General features: G+C 34.5%; 1 protein-coding gene across 1 annotated transcript; it reads right to left on the bottom strand.

Moving 5' to 3' along the window:
* Positions 1 to 6,583: 6,583 nt before the first annotated feature.
* On the bottom strand, positions 6,584 to 15,998 carry LOC132559886 (uncharacterized). The gene is made up of 6 exons (XM_060224516.1): positions 15,935 to 15,998; positions 14,902 to 15,075; positions 14,017 to 14,131; positions 13,307 to 13,549; positions 12,192 to 12,266; positions 6,584 to 10,401 (listed from the first exon to the last, which is right to left on the bottom strand). The coding sequence occupies exons 2-6, from the start codon at positions 15,064 to 15,066 to the stop codon at positions 10,196 to 10,198; spliced, it is 804 nt and encodes a 267-aa protein (XP_060080499.1). The 5' UTR covers positions 15,067 to 15,075; positions 15,935 to 15,998; the 3' UTR covers positions 6,584 to 10,195.
* Between the last annotated feature and the right edge of the window lie 1,362 nt (positions 15,999 to 17,360).

Below are 17,360 nucleotides of genomic sequence, written 5' to 3'. Positions count from 1 at the left end.
GAGTATAACCACAGGATTGTAGTATATAAAACACAAGGTTAGAATATAAACCACATTATTGTAAAATATAAAACACAAGGTTAGAATATAAACCACATTATTGTAAAATACAAAGCACGTGTCTGTTAAGTGTAAAACACAAGGTTAGAATAAAAACACAATCACAGGCCTGTAAAATATAAAACACAAGGTTAAAATATATACCTCAAACACACGACTGTAAAATATAACACACTTGTCTGTTCAATATAATATATACTAATATATATACAAGGTTAGAATATACGACATAGTCAGGAACTTTGAAAGAATTTCAAGCAATCACAAACATTTTTCTCCAAATAAATATAGATTTTTATACCACAAAACCCTGGTAAATAGTAAAGCATAACTGGATTAAATAATGTAATTCCCGATTGTCAATATTGCAGACGTTGGTGCCAATAGCCTCTCGGTTTTTTGTCATACCGATCAACCGAACCCTTCAGATATCAAACATGTTATTTTTGGTTTTTGCTATGTTCCTCGCCCCGTGAACAGCCAATGTTATTTTGAGGTTGTTAACTCTTGTAGTTGTTGGTGGCTGACTCAGTGAATAGCATACAGGAGGCCAAACGCATGCTATACAGAGATACTTGTGGTGAAGTGTCGCGACCAAGGAGATAATCACAACACAGACCAACGTATTCTGAAGCTTCCTGAAAGCACAAACCGCCAGGAACCTTTGAATCATACACCTCGGATTTTCACCTCTGGTTCCGTAGGCCAACTGAACGATCACGACCTCCCATTATTTGGTTGTGTTAAACATTGCCCCCTCAAAGGAATCAGAAATATCATCATCAGGTTAATGTTTTATTACGTCCTCGCCAACTTATGTCCATACATCGATACAAAATAATTATAAACACGCTCATAGAAAGATAGGAATTGTTATACTGACAGAAAGCTCCACTAATCCCGAAAGTTTTTTTCAGTTTGTGAAACATCAGACGTTTTATGTGCTTTGACATAAAATCATATTATTTAATTACATTTTGATCATTCAATATTCAAAAGCGAAGAGTTTAAAGACAATAAAAGGAACACTGCGACTTTAGTATTTAATAAATAACTGTTGTCTCCTGTGGAGGGTCTATTTCTTCAACCTGTCCAAGAGTGTATCGTGGTTTCGCCTACATTTGAGAATACCCCATGATGTCTTTTCTTATTTCTGCCATATGTATTAAGAATGTTCCTTCGCCTGCTTTTGCTAGAGCATGCATGATAAATTTTTAGCTATATTGAAAAAATATAGATGTATTTATTAAAACAGGAAAATAAGGCCAGGTTATGCAGGAAACGCCACTCAAAGGCAAACAAAAACAAGGCTGAGATGGACTCCTTCTTCAAACGGATTCGTTCGTCCAAACAGAGTGTCTCTTAAATCAATGACGTTCATAAATCGAGGATAAACATTTTCTTTTCAAGATATTCAAATGCGGCGTGTGACTGTGAACTTCTATACATCACGCATGAAGTATAGTGTTGGTTTTAAAATCAATCCCTAGTACGTCTCCGTTGTTATATGAAATAATAACCCGATTTACTAAATTAAAGCTCTAAATCAAAAGTTAAAGCACTGGTCGATAGATAGCGAAATACAACACAGAGGTATATGGCATTTAATTCTGTATCTTAACGTGAAATGTACATTACATTTATTTCACTTAAGTGAAATTCATTTTAAGGGAATCAAACTTCATTTTGTATTGTTTTATTTCACTCAAATGAAAAAAAAAATTCACTTAAGTGTAATAATTTTTGTAAGTCTAAAGAAGTTTTTCAGGATTTTTCATACAGTTGGTTGTCTGAACTCCCCACCCTCTTCAATAGATTATGACTAGCCCATTTATTAACAAATCACTTGATATTTACTATCTCTCCAGTCAGAGCCCGAACACATAATGTAAATAAAAATATTTTTCTCTTAGGTGAAAAAAGTACATCATGGAAATAGAAATATATTTCACTTACTTGAAAAACACAATCGAAATTTTCTTCATTTAAGGGAAATAAAATCAGTGTCTACCAATAACAGTATAAGTCATATATTGCAGTAGCCATATTGATTGATTTATCCGTTATTAAAAAGATGTGGTTTAGAAACATACAGATTGCATTGACTATATTTACCTTAAAGCGAAAGTAATTTCACTTAAATGAAAGTAATTTAGAATTATGTCTACACGAGAGATATTTTCACTTAATTCACTTGAAATTATAGTTACCTTGAAGGCAGTAAACCTCTATTTAAATTCTGTTTTGTTGCACTAAACTGAGAAAGAATTTCTCTGTAGTGGAATTATTTTTACCTTGAGTTGAATTGTTTGCATTACGTTATTTTTCCTTAAGTGTAAAAAATATTCCCTTAAGAGGAAATAGGATCAAATGTTAAAACAGCTTGCCATAGAGGTACTTTATCTCTCCGTTACAGTTAAGACTAACCCTGTTTGTTCGCTATACTATCTAAATGTCTCTATGTACTTGTGGTATACGTTCATGTATGGACTTCATTGTATGGTGTTTAAATGAAAAATGTCTCTAATATTGTCGTTTTTATCAGATAAATTTGGTGTCAAGCTGAATGTTCTTTGAGTACACAATCATTAAATTTTACTGGTGATGCAAAAATACATCCAAGGAATTTTAAATTCTAATTTGAAATATGTAAAGTTATTCTTAATTAAATTAGACATGTAGATGTTGCTTTCATTAGTACAGTTTTGGCAGTTCCAATTGCTTCGATACACAAGATGAACAATAACCTTTTTGGTCAAAATATGTTTATTTCTTCTGGTTCAGACAAAGCTCTTGCGGGCGAGGCTGTTTATGCTTTCACCATGAAATTTATAACCGGGATATTTTTGTTTGTCTTGCCCAGCTTGACTTTCGTCATTCCTGTATTTCCTTAGTCGGGTGGCGCAGTGGAAACTCATTCACCATTCACCTATAACTGACAATTTGAGTAAATTGAAGCGAACACATAAGGTGATATGTACATTGGTTTGCACAGCAATAACTTACATAGACAGTAAATGGACACACTAGCCGTCTTAAATGTTTTCATTTAAGTATATTTGTGCGAATTGCAGTTGAATTTTGGACTGATTAGGAGAAACCAGCGTCATGCATGCAAATATTACATTCACTACATATATCTCGAAATTTATTCACTTTAGAAGTGAATCTTCCTCCGTCATCAATCAACAAAAGCGCCAAAATAAAGCTTTGATTTATTCTTAAATGATACAACTGACCAAAGTTTTGACGCGACTATTCCACAGTATGACGTCATTTTGAGCGATCTATCACAGGAGCATCGAATCTCATGTTTTTCATTTTTTTGTGAAATGGCCACAAAAAAATCTGGGTAAGACACCTGAAGTGGTTGTCTTGGTGATATGATTATGGTTGCCATAGTAATCTAATTGTGATTGCCATAGCAACCTGATTGTGGTTGTCATAGTGACCTGGTGTTGGTTGTCGAGGACAACTAATAATCAGATGGTTGCCTTGTTATTCAATGAATTTTATATTTCTGCGTATTACGTGTTATATAGCTAATTGTGACGTCACTTAAGAAAATCAAATGACATCACACAATCACACATGGAATTATGACTAAACAATTGAGATCAAAGACATAGAGCAGACATGACCTCAAGTTTTGCATAGAAATGTTTGTTTTCTATCATAATTTGTTGAAATATCGATCATGTGAAGAAAAGGACGTTAAATTTGTTTCAATTTGATGTGTGATTTGTGAAAGTCGTCAAGAACTTTTAATCAAAGAGATTATGAAGTATTCTTAAACCTCGTTTCATGAATTCACATATCAAATAGAAACCAAGGTAAGATCATATATATATATATAGTCATTAGCACACTGATACACGTAGTATACTTTCGTCATTTGAGTACTAGTCTCTTTCATCTGGCCCACAAAAAATAACAGAGATCTTTTCAGCCCACCTGGTAACTTATAAATTATAAGTATACTGAGACGAAAAGAAACGCAATTAGCAGAAAGTTAATATTGTAAATTAAATCCTTGACGAACACCCTTGAAACTTGACAAATGTGTGCATTTGCGTTAGGTCCCTATGGTTCCGTATTAAAATCACTGATGCAAAACTAAACTGCGCACGCCGCTTGTACAAAAGAATTAGGGACAAAAGCACGATATCTCGAACCCAATATAAAGGATTGGTTCAAAACTTGTGTGTGCGAATCTTTAGACATATCCGTCCTGATTTCCCCACATTTTAAGCATAAACAGTTCACCGTAAAAAATGTCACGATTGTCCGAAGTTGACAGGTGTCGTGCCATTGCACTTCTTATGCAAGGTACCCCGCAAAATCAGGTCGCTAATCAATTTGAAGTCCATCCATCGAACATTTGCCGTCTCATCCAAAGACTACATGCCACCGGAAGGGTTGCAGCCCGTCCCCGACGCGGTCGCCCTCGTGTGACGACGCGTCGGCAGGATAGGGCAATGCGACTTTCGCACCTACCGCGGCGGCCATATGTTGGATCACAGCTTAATGCGCGGCGACGTGCGAGACGAATGCAATGGCTGAATGCACATTCCGTAAGACGCTTCCCGATGCAACGTTGGAGAAGGGCCCTGTTCTCAGATGAGTCCAGGTTTTCGCTTTACCGGGCAGGCGGCTGACGTCGTGTCTAAAGACGTACCCACGAGCGCTATGCAGATGCCTTGCGTGATAGAGAATGACCGCTTTGAAGGAGGATCGGTCATGATATGGGGAGGGACTGCGCATGGTATCAAGACTCCTCTGGTCGTTATTCTGGGAAATCTCACGGCCATCCGCTATAGAGATCATGCCGCATGTTGTTCCTCTAGTACAGCAGCGTCAACTGACGTTTCAGCAGGACAACGCCCTGCCGCATGTAGCGAGGCTTTGCCGTGGTTATATCGTAGCAAACAATGTCCCCATCCTAGACTGGCCCCCATACAGCCCTGACCTCTTCCAAATAGAACATTTATGGGACGAGTTGGACAGAAGGATAAGACGTAGGCCGAATCCTCCAATAAACGTCGCTCTGTCGGCGTTGACGCTGGATGAGGAATGGAATCGTATACCAATGAGGAGGGTTAATATACCCATCAATTCAATGCACAAAAGAGTTCGTGCAGTTACTGCAGCTCGCGGGGGGCACACACGATATTGATGGGTCCAGAGCGCACTTCATTTTGAGTGGGGTACTCTTGAATCAACGTCAAATTTGAAAGGTTTACTTAACGTACACGAATGAAATTCTCGTAGATGACAGAGTGGTCAACAATCTTCCAGTTACACCATAATTACATTCTAAAACCCTTTTCTATTTCCCGTAGATGACATGGAAATTCCTAATTGCGTTTCTTTTTCCTCTCAGTATATATTATGAAAATGGAAATTTGTCTCGAAATCACGTTACCTTACAACTAGAATTACCTGCCTTCTAATTTACACCACATTTTATACACGTATTAAGTGTTTATCGCCAAGGTAATTCCTACAATTACATGTATATGCCTTTGTGCGTGTCTGCCCATGATCGTGTGATCTTACCCTTTAACATGACGTACCCATATTTCAACGCTGTGCTGTTTTTGGGCTAACAAATGTCATCTTTGATAAGGGCTTTCACAAATATCAAGTGCTCGGTGTTTGATGGTACTGCATCTAGTTGTTTTAAGAATAAGCCACATATTCACAGCAGCCAAGACATGTATTTTGGTTACTGGGAATGTTCGTTCACCATTACAAACATAATTTTAGTCTATTTTATTCCATAGTAAATCTTTTTCTTTGAACCTCCAGTGCTTACAGCCGTCCAGCCTCCAATGTCCACATGAAATGTAGAATACAAACAAACAAATTTCCGAAATTCTACAGTCAATTGATTCAAATTACCATTTGAAATTAATTCTTTGTTCAAGACTATACCCAACATCAAATAATGGTTGTACATGGCATTGCTATTAGAAACATAAGCATTTGAAAACTGACTCAGTCAGAATTTTCTCCCACTGACGAAATTGTGTCGAAGTGTTTGAAATAACCAAGCAGTATTCAGCCAAAGGTACCGACATGAAATAGTCTCAAACCATTGTTGGGGTCCGTGCGATGAATAAAAAGTCAAACCAAAACCATTAAGGAGAGATATATAAACTCCTTTCTTCCTACCTGACCTGGCCCCACTTGTATAAAACATCTCAACTTGAGATTTCCTCAAGTCGAGATTTTCCTCAGCTGATATCTCCTCAAAAACGGCGTGTATAAAATTGTCTCAAGGAACAGGAGGAAGTCATCGGTTAGGATATCCTGAAATTCCTTGAGGAATTTTCATACAAGATATTTTCAAGGAGATATTAGCTGAGGAAAATCTGGGCTTGAGGAAATCTGAAATTGAGATCTTTTATACAAGTGGGGCCTGGTTTTCAAGCGCTTCAACTTGCAGTTCCCAGTCTTCACACCTTAGTAACACCGGGGTGACGGCTGTACACAATCTGAATGTTCATAATGAATATAGTCAATTTTATAAAAGTTTTATTCATATTTTTTTTCACAAAGAATTTGCATAATGGGTTTTTTTTACATATGACATAGGTCAACATCAATCATCTGCCTGTGGAAGGAAACTGTTGAAAAGTAAACATGTTCTGTGCAGCTTCTATGACACTTCATTAGACCATCAGGCAAGCTTATAAAATCATTCTGTACACGACCTCACGTCTTCTAATTATGTATTTTAAATTGTTTTAAAACTTATACCACTCTTTCAAATTTCAGTACTTATTTTTTCAAACTAATGTAAGATATCTTATATTTATAGAAAGTTCATTTGAGTACAATGCATTGGTTTGAGTATGAATGCAGATTCATTTATAAAGGGACCCATAATGATTATACAGATTAAACATCAAATACATTACGTCTAATTGTGTCATAAATATTCAAGCATTACATAATCATACGTTTTAAAGGGACTAAATGGTTAGATTTTCATTTCATAACTGACAAAAACATTATAGCATTTAGTATGTGATAAAGGGTGTGCACTTTCTGTTTATAACAATATTTTAAAGTTTGTATAACCATTTAAATAAAAAAAGTAAAAAAAACTCAAAGAAAATAGGAACAACCCAACACGAGTTCAAACCATTATCAACGGAGAGTGTATACAATGTCTTTGTTCGTGCACAAGACGGGAAAATTTAGAAATCATAACAAAGTTGTGCGTTAAAAGGATAATCCAAAAGGTCAAGTGTACTTGACTATCTCCGATCAAAACAGCAAATAGCAGAAAACAACTGCGAGTGTCGACCAGTGTTAGCTGATAATCTTTATCATTTTTTCTCAAAAAAAAAGGTTATAATTTTGTGAATAGTCTAATTTTAAGTATTACAATACTAGCCGCAAATCAAACGCTTAAAAAGATAACGAAATTTTACCATAAAGTCCCTTTAAATCATGTCTTATCAAAATTAGAATCATTTTAATCTGACCTGTTACTATGAACAGAATCAAGTTTAGAGAAAATTATCTATCCTGCAACTGGCACTGCCATTGTCGGAATACATCTGCCACATATATTTTTACTGTATTCGGCAGTGAGGGAAAACAACTGTATTTAGCACGTGCGGTAATTCGACAAAATTTCTTTCTGAATTTACTATAAAACAATAAATAACTATTGAAATTAGTTGTAATTAATAAGTTTATTTTCATCAAATCGCTGTCATATCTGTTGAAGTTCGGAACTACATTTCTAGGTAGAGCAATTATTTTGGCAAACTTCATCGTTATGTCAACGACAGGTAAACATAGATTGAACAACAAAACTTCTGAAGTTTCGATCGTCTGATTTTCAATCAATGTTGCAGGATAAATTGAATATATGGTCAGTGTCTTAAAACATAACCGTATTTTGGCTTGGGACAGAAAGACAAAAGTGGCTCACCTCTTTTGTCTTTCTTCATCCTCACCAAAATACGGCTTATATTTTAAGACACTTACCATACATTCTCTATACTTTTGCTAGCATTAAGATGTATATATACAATGTAGGCCTACATACAACATTTTAATTAACTATAAAAAAGAACTGACATCAACATTGTTTCTGTCAATTCTTCCAAATTTTCACTCCAAATTGTTCCTTTTGAATTCATAAGTTACTGAAACATAAATACTAAATTGCATTGATTGCATTCAGAAACAAAATTGCGTTGTTTTAATTTTCAGAAAGGGAAATTTACTTAGAATTGGTTTAAAGAGACAATAATTTCACTGAAGTACAGTCAAACTTTGATACCTCAAAGTTGACTGGTTCTAGGAATATGTGATAAATCCTTGATGATAACAACTTTCCTTAGTTGTTACAAGAAACATATACAATGTAATAATTTATGAAGTTCAATCAATATATTCAGATTTGACATGTATTCTCCTGTTACTATGTATAAATAAATACCATTTAGTCATGTGACCAGTATCATGATGTCCATGAACTTTATTTACTACAAGGATTATCTTTTCATAATTTTTTATATTTCTGAGCTATAAAAAACAGAGTAAAGTGGATAATAACTCGAACATACACAGTTTTTTTGTGTTATCAATTAATAACATAAATAATCAAAAGACAATCCTCATAATTTCATCAATTTTTATATTTGGTATAAAAATATTCATTTTCTTATTTACAATGGACTAGTTTCTTTGATTGTTTCTTACACTGACACATTGGTCAATCAAACATGACATTACAAAATGACGAAAAAAATTGGCCATTGAAAATGTTTGTTTCTTTGAGGAGAAAATTATAAACAAATGTCAGTGAAGCCAGTGGTGAACAATCTCCTGCAAGAAAAAATTCTCTAAGAGCTCATGTTCAATAGTCATATGTGTACATGATCCCTGTGGGTCATAATAGGATATAGAGACCTCTCCAAATAATAAAAAAAAAAAACAGAAATGATGAGGCAAAACTCCTAAGGCCATGTTTTATATTTTCTTCTTTTTCACCAATCAGAATTTAGCTATACCTTTGTTCCTTAACAACTTCCTTGGTGACCAAATGATGACATCATTATCATTTATGTACATTATGTAAGGTGTGGCCTGTTAAAATGTAAATTTCAGATAAGATTAATATTTTAGAAAATGTCATTATCCTACTCAACACATATTTCTATTAGAAATAAACAAATCTGAAGTACCAATCAGGATTTAAGTATGCCATTAATATAACATTTCAAGTTTTATTTCATAGGTGTGTTGGAAATAAAAGCCTTACTGAGAAAATCTGCTTACGGTAATACCCATAAGATCTAGCAATGCTGAACTAAACAATAATCATTCCTCATTCTGTGAAAAAAATTGAACAATTTTCCATTTAGAGTATAAATTAAAGAGTAACATCCACATCATGTACAGCAATACTAATTTTTACAATATTCTATCTTTTTCACCTGAGTATAAAGATCTATTAATTTGATAAGTTTACATCACCACTGCAGAAATAATTAAGTAAATCTTAAATCAATGGTGACGATATAACTTTCCCAGTTTCTTAATTTTGACTAACCTGTACTGCGAATTCTAGTTCCAGCAAAGATTTTCCTGTTTGCATTAACTAGTGCCAAGGTAATTCTGATCTCCCAGAATTAAAGCCAGTGGTTTCACTCTGTCAGATGGTAGAGATCTAAGCTTGATGGCCAATGAGGGCCAAGAATGAGAAACGGTAGAATAAGTTGGTTTCAACCAATTGCTATCAAACTTTTGTGTGAAATTTCTGGATATCCGTCATACATCTGAGTGTAGACACCTACTGCATTTGTAGTGCACGCTTTAAAGACAAGGTTTAGACTGCTGGTAAACTATATGTGCAGGTATAGGAGTTATCTCCCCTAATGTAGGTAAAAGACCGTGTCTATGGCTATCAGTGATTTCTACCTGTGTGATGTCTGAAGTCCTTAACTTATCCTACAGTTGTGTCAATGATCTTGTTTTCATTCTAATGTTAATTCTTATCTGTTCTTGTGTACAAGAAAATGGACACATTTATGTTTTAAATCACATTAATATTTAACCTATAATAACCATTCCTGAAAAGTTATTCCATATAATCCATTGATTGTTAGCCATGCTTTCCAATTTTGTCAATGACCTCCTTGTTTTTGGTGATGTTAAACACAATTTTGACCAGTTTACCAACACATGCATTTTTTCCATTCTTTCGTTTCCATTTCAAAAGTCCTTGATATATGACCATCTGAATGCCTTGACTATTGTAGTCCAAGTGAAGTTGCTCAATTTCTTCCTCTGCCAGTTCCAACTTCCTGACTGTAAAAAGCAAACATAAATCTTTGGTAAGTCTTGTCTTTTATTTTGTAAAGAGGCAGATTTTTTAAAATCAATCTATAACTTATTATCAAGAAACTTCATGTAAAACTGTAAAAGCATGCAGTACTAACAAAATGAATCTCATTTTATGACAGAATAAGCTTCGTTAAGTTGTGAATATGTGTAATATATCAATACATCAGTACAGCTATAATCAACATCTGACTTTAAAGCTTGTCACATGCAATTGCCATGTATGTATTCATGTTTTTTAGTTGGTCTGTGTAACTGGGTTAAGGTACTGTTTAGGGAGTTTTAAATTAGCATGCCTTTTCTCATCTGTTGAGCCCACGGCATGTGCTTATGTGTGACAGGTAAGCCAAAGGATAGATAGACAGGTAAACAATGAACAGCAGGTGGTAAAACGTAGCTCAGTACTACGCTCATATTACAGATTAGGGTGATTACTTTTATTCAGTTTATCCCAATATTATGTCTTTACTTTGTCATTATTTGTGCTGTTATAGTAAAGTTATACTGCTTGTAAAGTCACTTAATGTTACTTGTATTGTTAGACATAACCTAGAGTGACTTTGACACATTTTAGTGTTGGCGTGTTTAGTGTGTTATAAATAATATTTCATTAATTGATTAATGAAAGGTAAATTATGAAAACTGTGCTGTTGTAGCTTGTTGGGCCAATACCACACAATGGCTGTGACCCTGACCACTACTAATATGTTACATGGAGGCCGAGCGCTGATGGCCAAGTATCAGGTCCTGCACCCAGAAATCCTACAAGTACCTGTTGTATCAATATTTCCTTCAATATTACAGAAGGAGGAAGCAAGTGGTCGTTTGTGGATGGAACATTTTCTGTGTATTGTAACAACTGTTTTATCAATTTAAGGTTACAGACAATCTGCCTCTATCTGTTGCCAGCAGGCTTTCTACTCTCCTGAATTTAAGTACAAGTTCACTATTTTTTTTTCACATAACCATTGTTGAAGGTGTCACAGTCACTTGCCTTGCCTTGCCACATGAACAGTGCTAATAAAAGAGGTAATTTTCCTATATAAACTATAGTAAACTTTACCCCCTCCACAGTGGAAAACATACAAGACCCTGCAGTCATGAAATCACAATTTTGGTAAAGCACCTTATGACCTTTATATCCATGAAGAACATTTTCATGTACCCAATCCAGGTGGGGTTTTTTTTTCGAAATTTGAGTCAATTTTACCACTTTTGGCACTGCCAATCAGGCCCATGGAGGTGACAACCATATAGTTTAAAGGTATAATTATCCTATAGCCATAGAAGGTTTCTGTAAATTTTCAGTGAAATTGGATCAGGATTTTTCCAGAAGTTAAAAATGTTAAAAGTTTGAGATTCCATACAAAAAGCCATCCCAATAGGTCACCATGAGCCTCTATCCTATTTACAAATTAACTGGACGATTTTTCTGGGCAGGGATCCATTCCTCATCAATACTTTAGTTTACATTATAAACAGAAAAAGAAAGACATTTGCTGGAATCATTTGATCCCTAGCGATTAACTTTTTTTCAGGATATTTCAATTAAACTTGATAATATCTTCAGCATTATTGAACTATTCAAACAATATGGCAATGTAATCGATGTCACATTGCATATTATATCGTTGGTAATATTTGAAAGGGATTTAATCCCGAAATACCAGCCCAGCAAAAACAAACAACCATGCAGTTCATCACAACACCAAGGCAATGAACCAATTCAAAGATAAACATTATGAGGGATTACTTACAAATTCGTCGCCATGGGTTCCCAATGCATGTTGAAAGGATACGTAAGCTCCTGTCATCAACAACCTCCTCTGAATCTGTGGTCAGATAATGTGATTAAAAAATAAACACATTGCCGAAAGTGTGCCAATATTTTGAAACTAACATCATGTATAGAGATCAGACAAAGTGTGTAAAACAAATGTTCTGAAATTAGATTCTTCCTTTATTTCGAGGAGTTCCTATCGAAAGATTTAATTTAAGGTTTTTGCTTAAGAAACTTTCATAAGGCTGGCACATACAGATGACCTGTTTATATCCATTGCACATATGTAAATTGTATATATATATTGTACATTTATAATAGCTACTTGAAGCCATTGTGTGGATTACAGAATTTCATGACCAGTCGTGTCTACTGTGATTGAAAACTAACCTGGTATGCACCAACTTTACATTATCTGTGACATCTGATGGAAATCCTGTTACAGTTGGTGATGTTTACATCGAAGGAGACATGCTCTTATCCAGAGCAGGTCTTAACAACAGAGTTCAAAGGTTGTCATATATATTGATGTGCTATTGGTAACTGTTGTTATCATTCAGGAATTTATCAATGATGAATGGGTAGACATTTATCAATGATGAATTGGTAGACATTTATCAATGATGAATGGGTAGACATTTATCAATGATGAATTGGTAGACATTTATCAACGATGAATGGGTAGACATTTATCAATGATGAAAGGGCAGAAGACATGGATCAATAAGGAATTGGCAGATGTTGATCAACGATGAACAAGCAAACATTTATCAATGATGAATGGGTTGACATTTATCAATGATAAAAGGGCAGACAGTGATCATTAAGGAATTGGCAGGCATTTATCAATGATGAATGGGCAGATTTTATCAATGATGAAAGGGCAGACATTTATCAATGATGAATGGGCAGACAGTTATTTTTATGATAAGCAGAAATTTTTCAGTAAAGGACAGGTTTACATGGTGCTCTATAACAAATTTACTCTTTTTCACTCATAAAAACCAACTTAAATCCATTTATTTTATTCAGTGCTGAGAAATCTTGTAAACAGAACCAATGACAACTATATTTGCCTGAAAGGGAACTCACCAAGGACTGCCTGTTGAGCAGCTGTCAGTGTCAGATCCTGCGATGATTCATCTTGTGCGGACGGCATATCAACATCCTCTGCCACAGATTTCTGTTCAGGTTTGGCACCACCCTTGTTTATCACCATAACATTACGGTCACCCATTTGTATATTTTTAGCACTGCCGATAGTTATGTTGGCAATTCCATCACCCATTTGTTTTTTAATTTCCATTTTTGCACCGCCTTGCTTGTTACTGAAACCTGCAGTGAACAAAATTAAAGTATGTCTGTCCTATGCTAAAACTTAAAGAAGGATTTCAAGACAAAATCAAAATGCAGGATAGTAAACAAGAGTATCAGTGAAACTGATGAATTTTCCCTGAAAACAGCTTTACTGGACATAAAATTTTAACAAAGGGCAATTACTCTGTAATTAAGGGGTTTCAAGCCCAGAATTTTGTCTACTGCACAAAACCTTAGCATGACTAGTATATACACCAACTTTCATGCTCCTTGCTTAACATTTTGCAAAGTTATAGTTCCGATTTACTTCAGAAGAGACCTGTCTCCGATTACTTCAGTAAGGAAGCCTGATGTAGTTTGTTTAATACCTTCATGATAATCTTCTCCAAGTTTATCATCAGCAATAAAAGTATAAACATATAAAAATTATTCAAGAAAATGAGTTCTTTTGTGTCTTGTCAGAGAATGTGGTGTGATAAACAAACCTTGGAAAGAAGAACCTATTCCCTCATCATCAGATGATGATGAATCCGAACTGCTGCTGACATCGTAATTCACATAGTGGTTAGCCTTTTGCATTTTTTTCATGGCTGCAGCTACCTAGTACAGTCAACATATATATAATTACATTTTTTTCTTTCATTTACAAAAGTTGTAAATATATTTCTATCACACAATTTGTCATAAAGTGAATATATTCCTATGTAATATAAACTATCAAGATGTCAAGTTAAGAGAGTGAAATGATATTACACTTACCACAAGATAGGGACAATAGATATTGATATAGAGTTGAAATTACGTCATGTTTGTTGTCAAGTTTGATTGTTCATCTCCTTCATTTTATAACATTTGCTTGAATAATCAACCATGTGATAAAAAGGATTCTGTCCCATATTTTCACAATTATTTCACAAATCACATATATCTATCAAATGGAAATTCATGTTCAGTTGTCAATGAATGCAAAATCCGTTTCCATTAATGTTTCATAACATTCCATTTCAAAATCCCCTCTCACATACAGGTATGTACATCAAGTTTGTTTTTATTAATCATATCCTTGCAGTTTTTTTTGTTCAAAATGCTATGAGAAATGTTCTAGTGAACAATTATTTTACCACAAGAATGCACTGCACTATTCTGTGGCATGTCAGAGCAAGTAAGCTCAACATCCTTCGAATTGAAAAATGAACTTGCATGAAAGTTTTATATTGGTATTCAAATGAAAAACTAATTTGTTTTTTTATATTTCTCAAATTATAAATTCACTTGTGATGTAAATAAGTCATTTATTCTCTAAACTTCATGCATGTTTGTCAAATCATCATTGACTTGCTTCCAAAAATGCTAACCATTATTTTTCTTACCTTTTGTTGTGCTCTTGCAAGTTTTTTCTTAACGTAATCTTCGTCGTAAGCTCGAGACCCGCTGGCTATAATTTTTATATTACGCTTGTCTCCATGTGATCCACTTGCCATTGCTACTTCTGCACTCAAAATACTTTTGTGCATAAATAAGACATTGTATTTCATACAAACATTCTGAAAAATACAAAAATCAACATTATGAAAATGGCTGGATTTTCTCTGAATGATTCTATCCCAAATATTTCCTCAATAAATGCATAACAATTTCTGTGTAACGAATGAATGCATATCGTTTAACATTTTACCTTTAAATCTTAATCTATTCCATTGGTATGGATAACCGTACATTTATACTTCATCCTATGTGACAGGAATATAGACCATATGTAATAGTTTTACATATATATAAAGTAGAGAGGTGATATTGTATGGTGCTACTGCACTGTACTCTCATATAATAATTGCATTTTGTTAAATATGTATTCATAAATCTCAATTCTTTATCAAAACTATGTGCGACATTTCAAAACAGTGAGAAGGATTCTGTAATCTGACTATCCGAGTTTTTTTGACTGTGACAAAAATAAAATCATGAATGAAGTCAGAAACTTTCAAACTAAATTCAAACATGTTCTGTAATAACATTACATTCTCACTGCTTGAAATATTAATTATGTTCAATATGTTGATATATGTATACACACACATATGATAAATGAAGTAATAACGACAGTACAGACAAGTGAATGGTAAGATTTTCGAGGCAACCTGTCTCTTTATCAAGACACAAATATGACAAAAATTACATCACATACATAGAACATAAAACAATTACAAAGTTAAATCGAGTGCGGTCGATGCATATTTAAATATATATGAATTAGTTATGAATCAGTATGAATTAATATGAATTAGTTATTGTTGATCTACCTGTTTATGATCTCTCATGGCATGAGAAAACGAAAGTAGAAAACAAAACACAAAATATGAGTAAATACTTGTCAAAAGTAAGTGTTAAAGTGAATATACTAACGTTTCAAAACGGCGATATATTCTTTCGTCGCAATCAAAACTGGTAAAGTAACAAAAAAAAACCCCTTCAAACAATACACATGAAAAACACCATTTTCAGTTTTAAACCGGAAGTTAACATAACATTCGGTATACTCGGATCTGTTTAAACGGCAAGTATGTCCCGAATAACAAGGTGTCGTGTGTTCTTCGCATTGGAGCGCTCTCATGACCACGGACTTATATACACATATATATATGTGTATATAAGTCCGTGTCATGACAAAAGATTTCAACATTTTATAAATGAAATGGAATATACACTCTTCCCAACACTTTCTTTTTGAAGATAATAAGAATAATAACATAAACCAAAATGATATTCAAAACAGAATCTGTTACATTTTTTTACCGAAATTTTATAAAAGAATAAAAAGCAAAAAAAAGTATGTTGAAAAATTACAGAGTCTGAATGTCTGAATATCGTGGATAAAAAGTCTGGTAAAACCTGTCTTACAAAAACCACCTTTGTAGCAGAAAATATGTGCAGAGGAACTTGCCTCCATTTACATCAAATTGGTTTCTCTTCACATTAAGGTTACTAGGACAAAATCATGTCATTCCTACAAAAGAAGGATTTCCTATTAGGCCCAGCCCTTTCAATCCTGTGTGGTCAAGACTTGCAATTTATACAAATTTGTTTTCCTTTCCCAAAGGCATCGTGCTTTTGATCAAATTGGGACAAAATCCATCAGGCTGACATTCCTACAAAAGAAGCATTTGAAGGAAACGGTTATATCTCCACTATTGTGCCACCCCTCAGGCATAGGGTCCCTATACACAGATTATTAGGTGGGATTTGGTATGCATCCCTGCATATATATAAGGTTAAATATGGTGTAGAATTTGAGAGTAAAGGTCGCCTTACTAGCCTCAGCTAGTGGGAATTTCCCTTTAGTCCAGTGGTAGAGTGTCTGGCTAGAGACGGATGGCTCACTAGTTTGAACTCCGTCTGTGGCAGGAAATTTTTCATCACACTTTCCTATTACAGATTTGGTGCCATTGACCACTCCAAGGATAGAAGATATAAGAGATTGTGATGCTTCCTTGGAGATACTGAACCTGGGTTGTCGTTGTCTTCAGAGTCAAAGACTTTGAGAAGGAGGGGAGTAGTGTAGAAGCTGAGAGTACAGGCCGCCCTAGAAATGGCAGGGTATTTTTCATTACTCCTTCTTACATCTCTGTATAAGAATTATTAGCTTAAGTTTGATATAAGAATAAGAATTAGTACAGTTTGCATCCCTGCATACCTATGATTAGGTCAAATATGGTGCACATCCCTGTACACTGATTATTAGGTTGAGTATGGTAAACATCCCTGTAAATGAATTATTAGGTCGAGCACGGTATACATCCCTGTATACAAATTATTGGGTCGAGCACGGTAT

The sequence above is a fragment of the Ylistrum balloti genome, unplaced genomic scaffold (genome assembly GCF_031769215.1).
Source record: "Ylistrum balloti isolate Yb309-2 unplaced genomic scaffold, AGI_CSIRO_Ybal_v1 Utg370992, whole genome shotgun sequence".
Classification (NCBI taxonomy): domain Eukaryota; kingdom Metazoa; phylum Mollusca; class Bivalvia; order Pectinida; family Pectinidae; genus Ylistrum; species Ylistrum balloti.
This window is presented reverse-complemented; position numbering and strand designations above follow the sequence as displayed.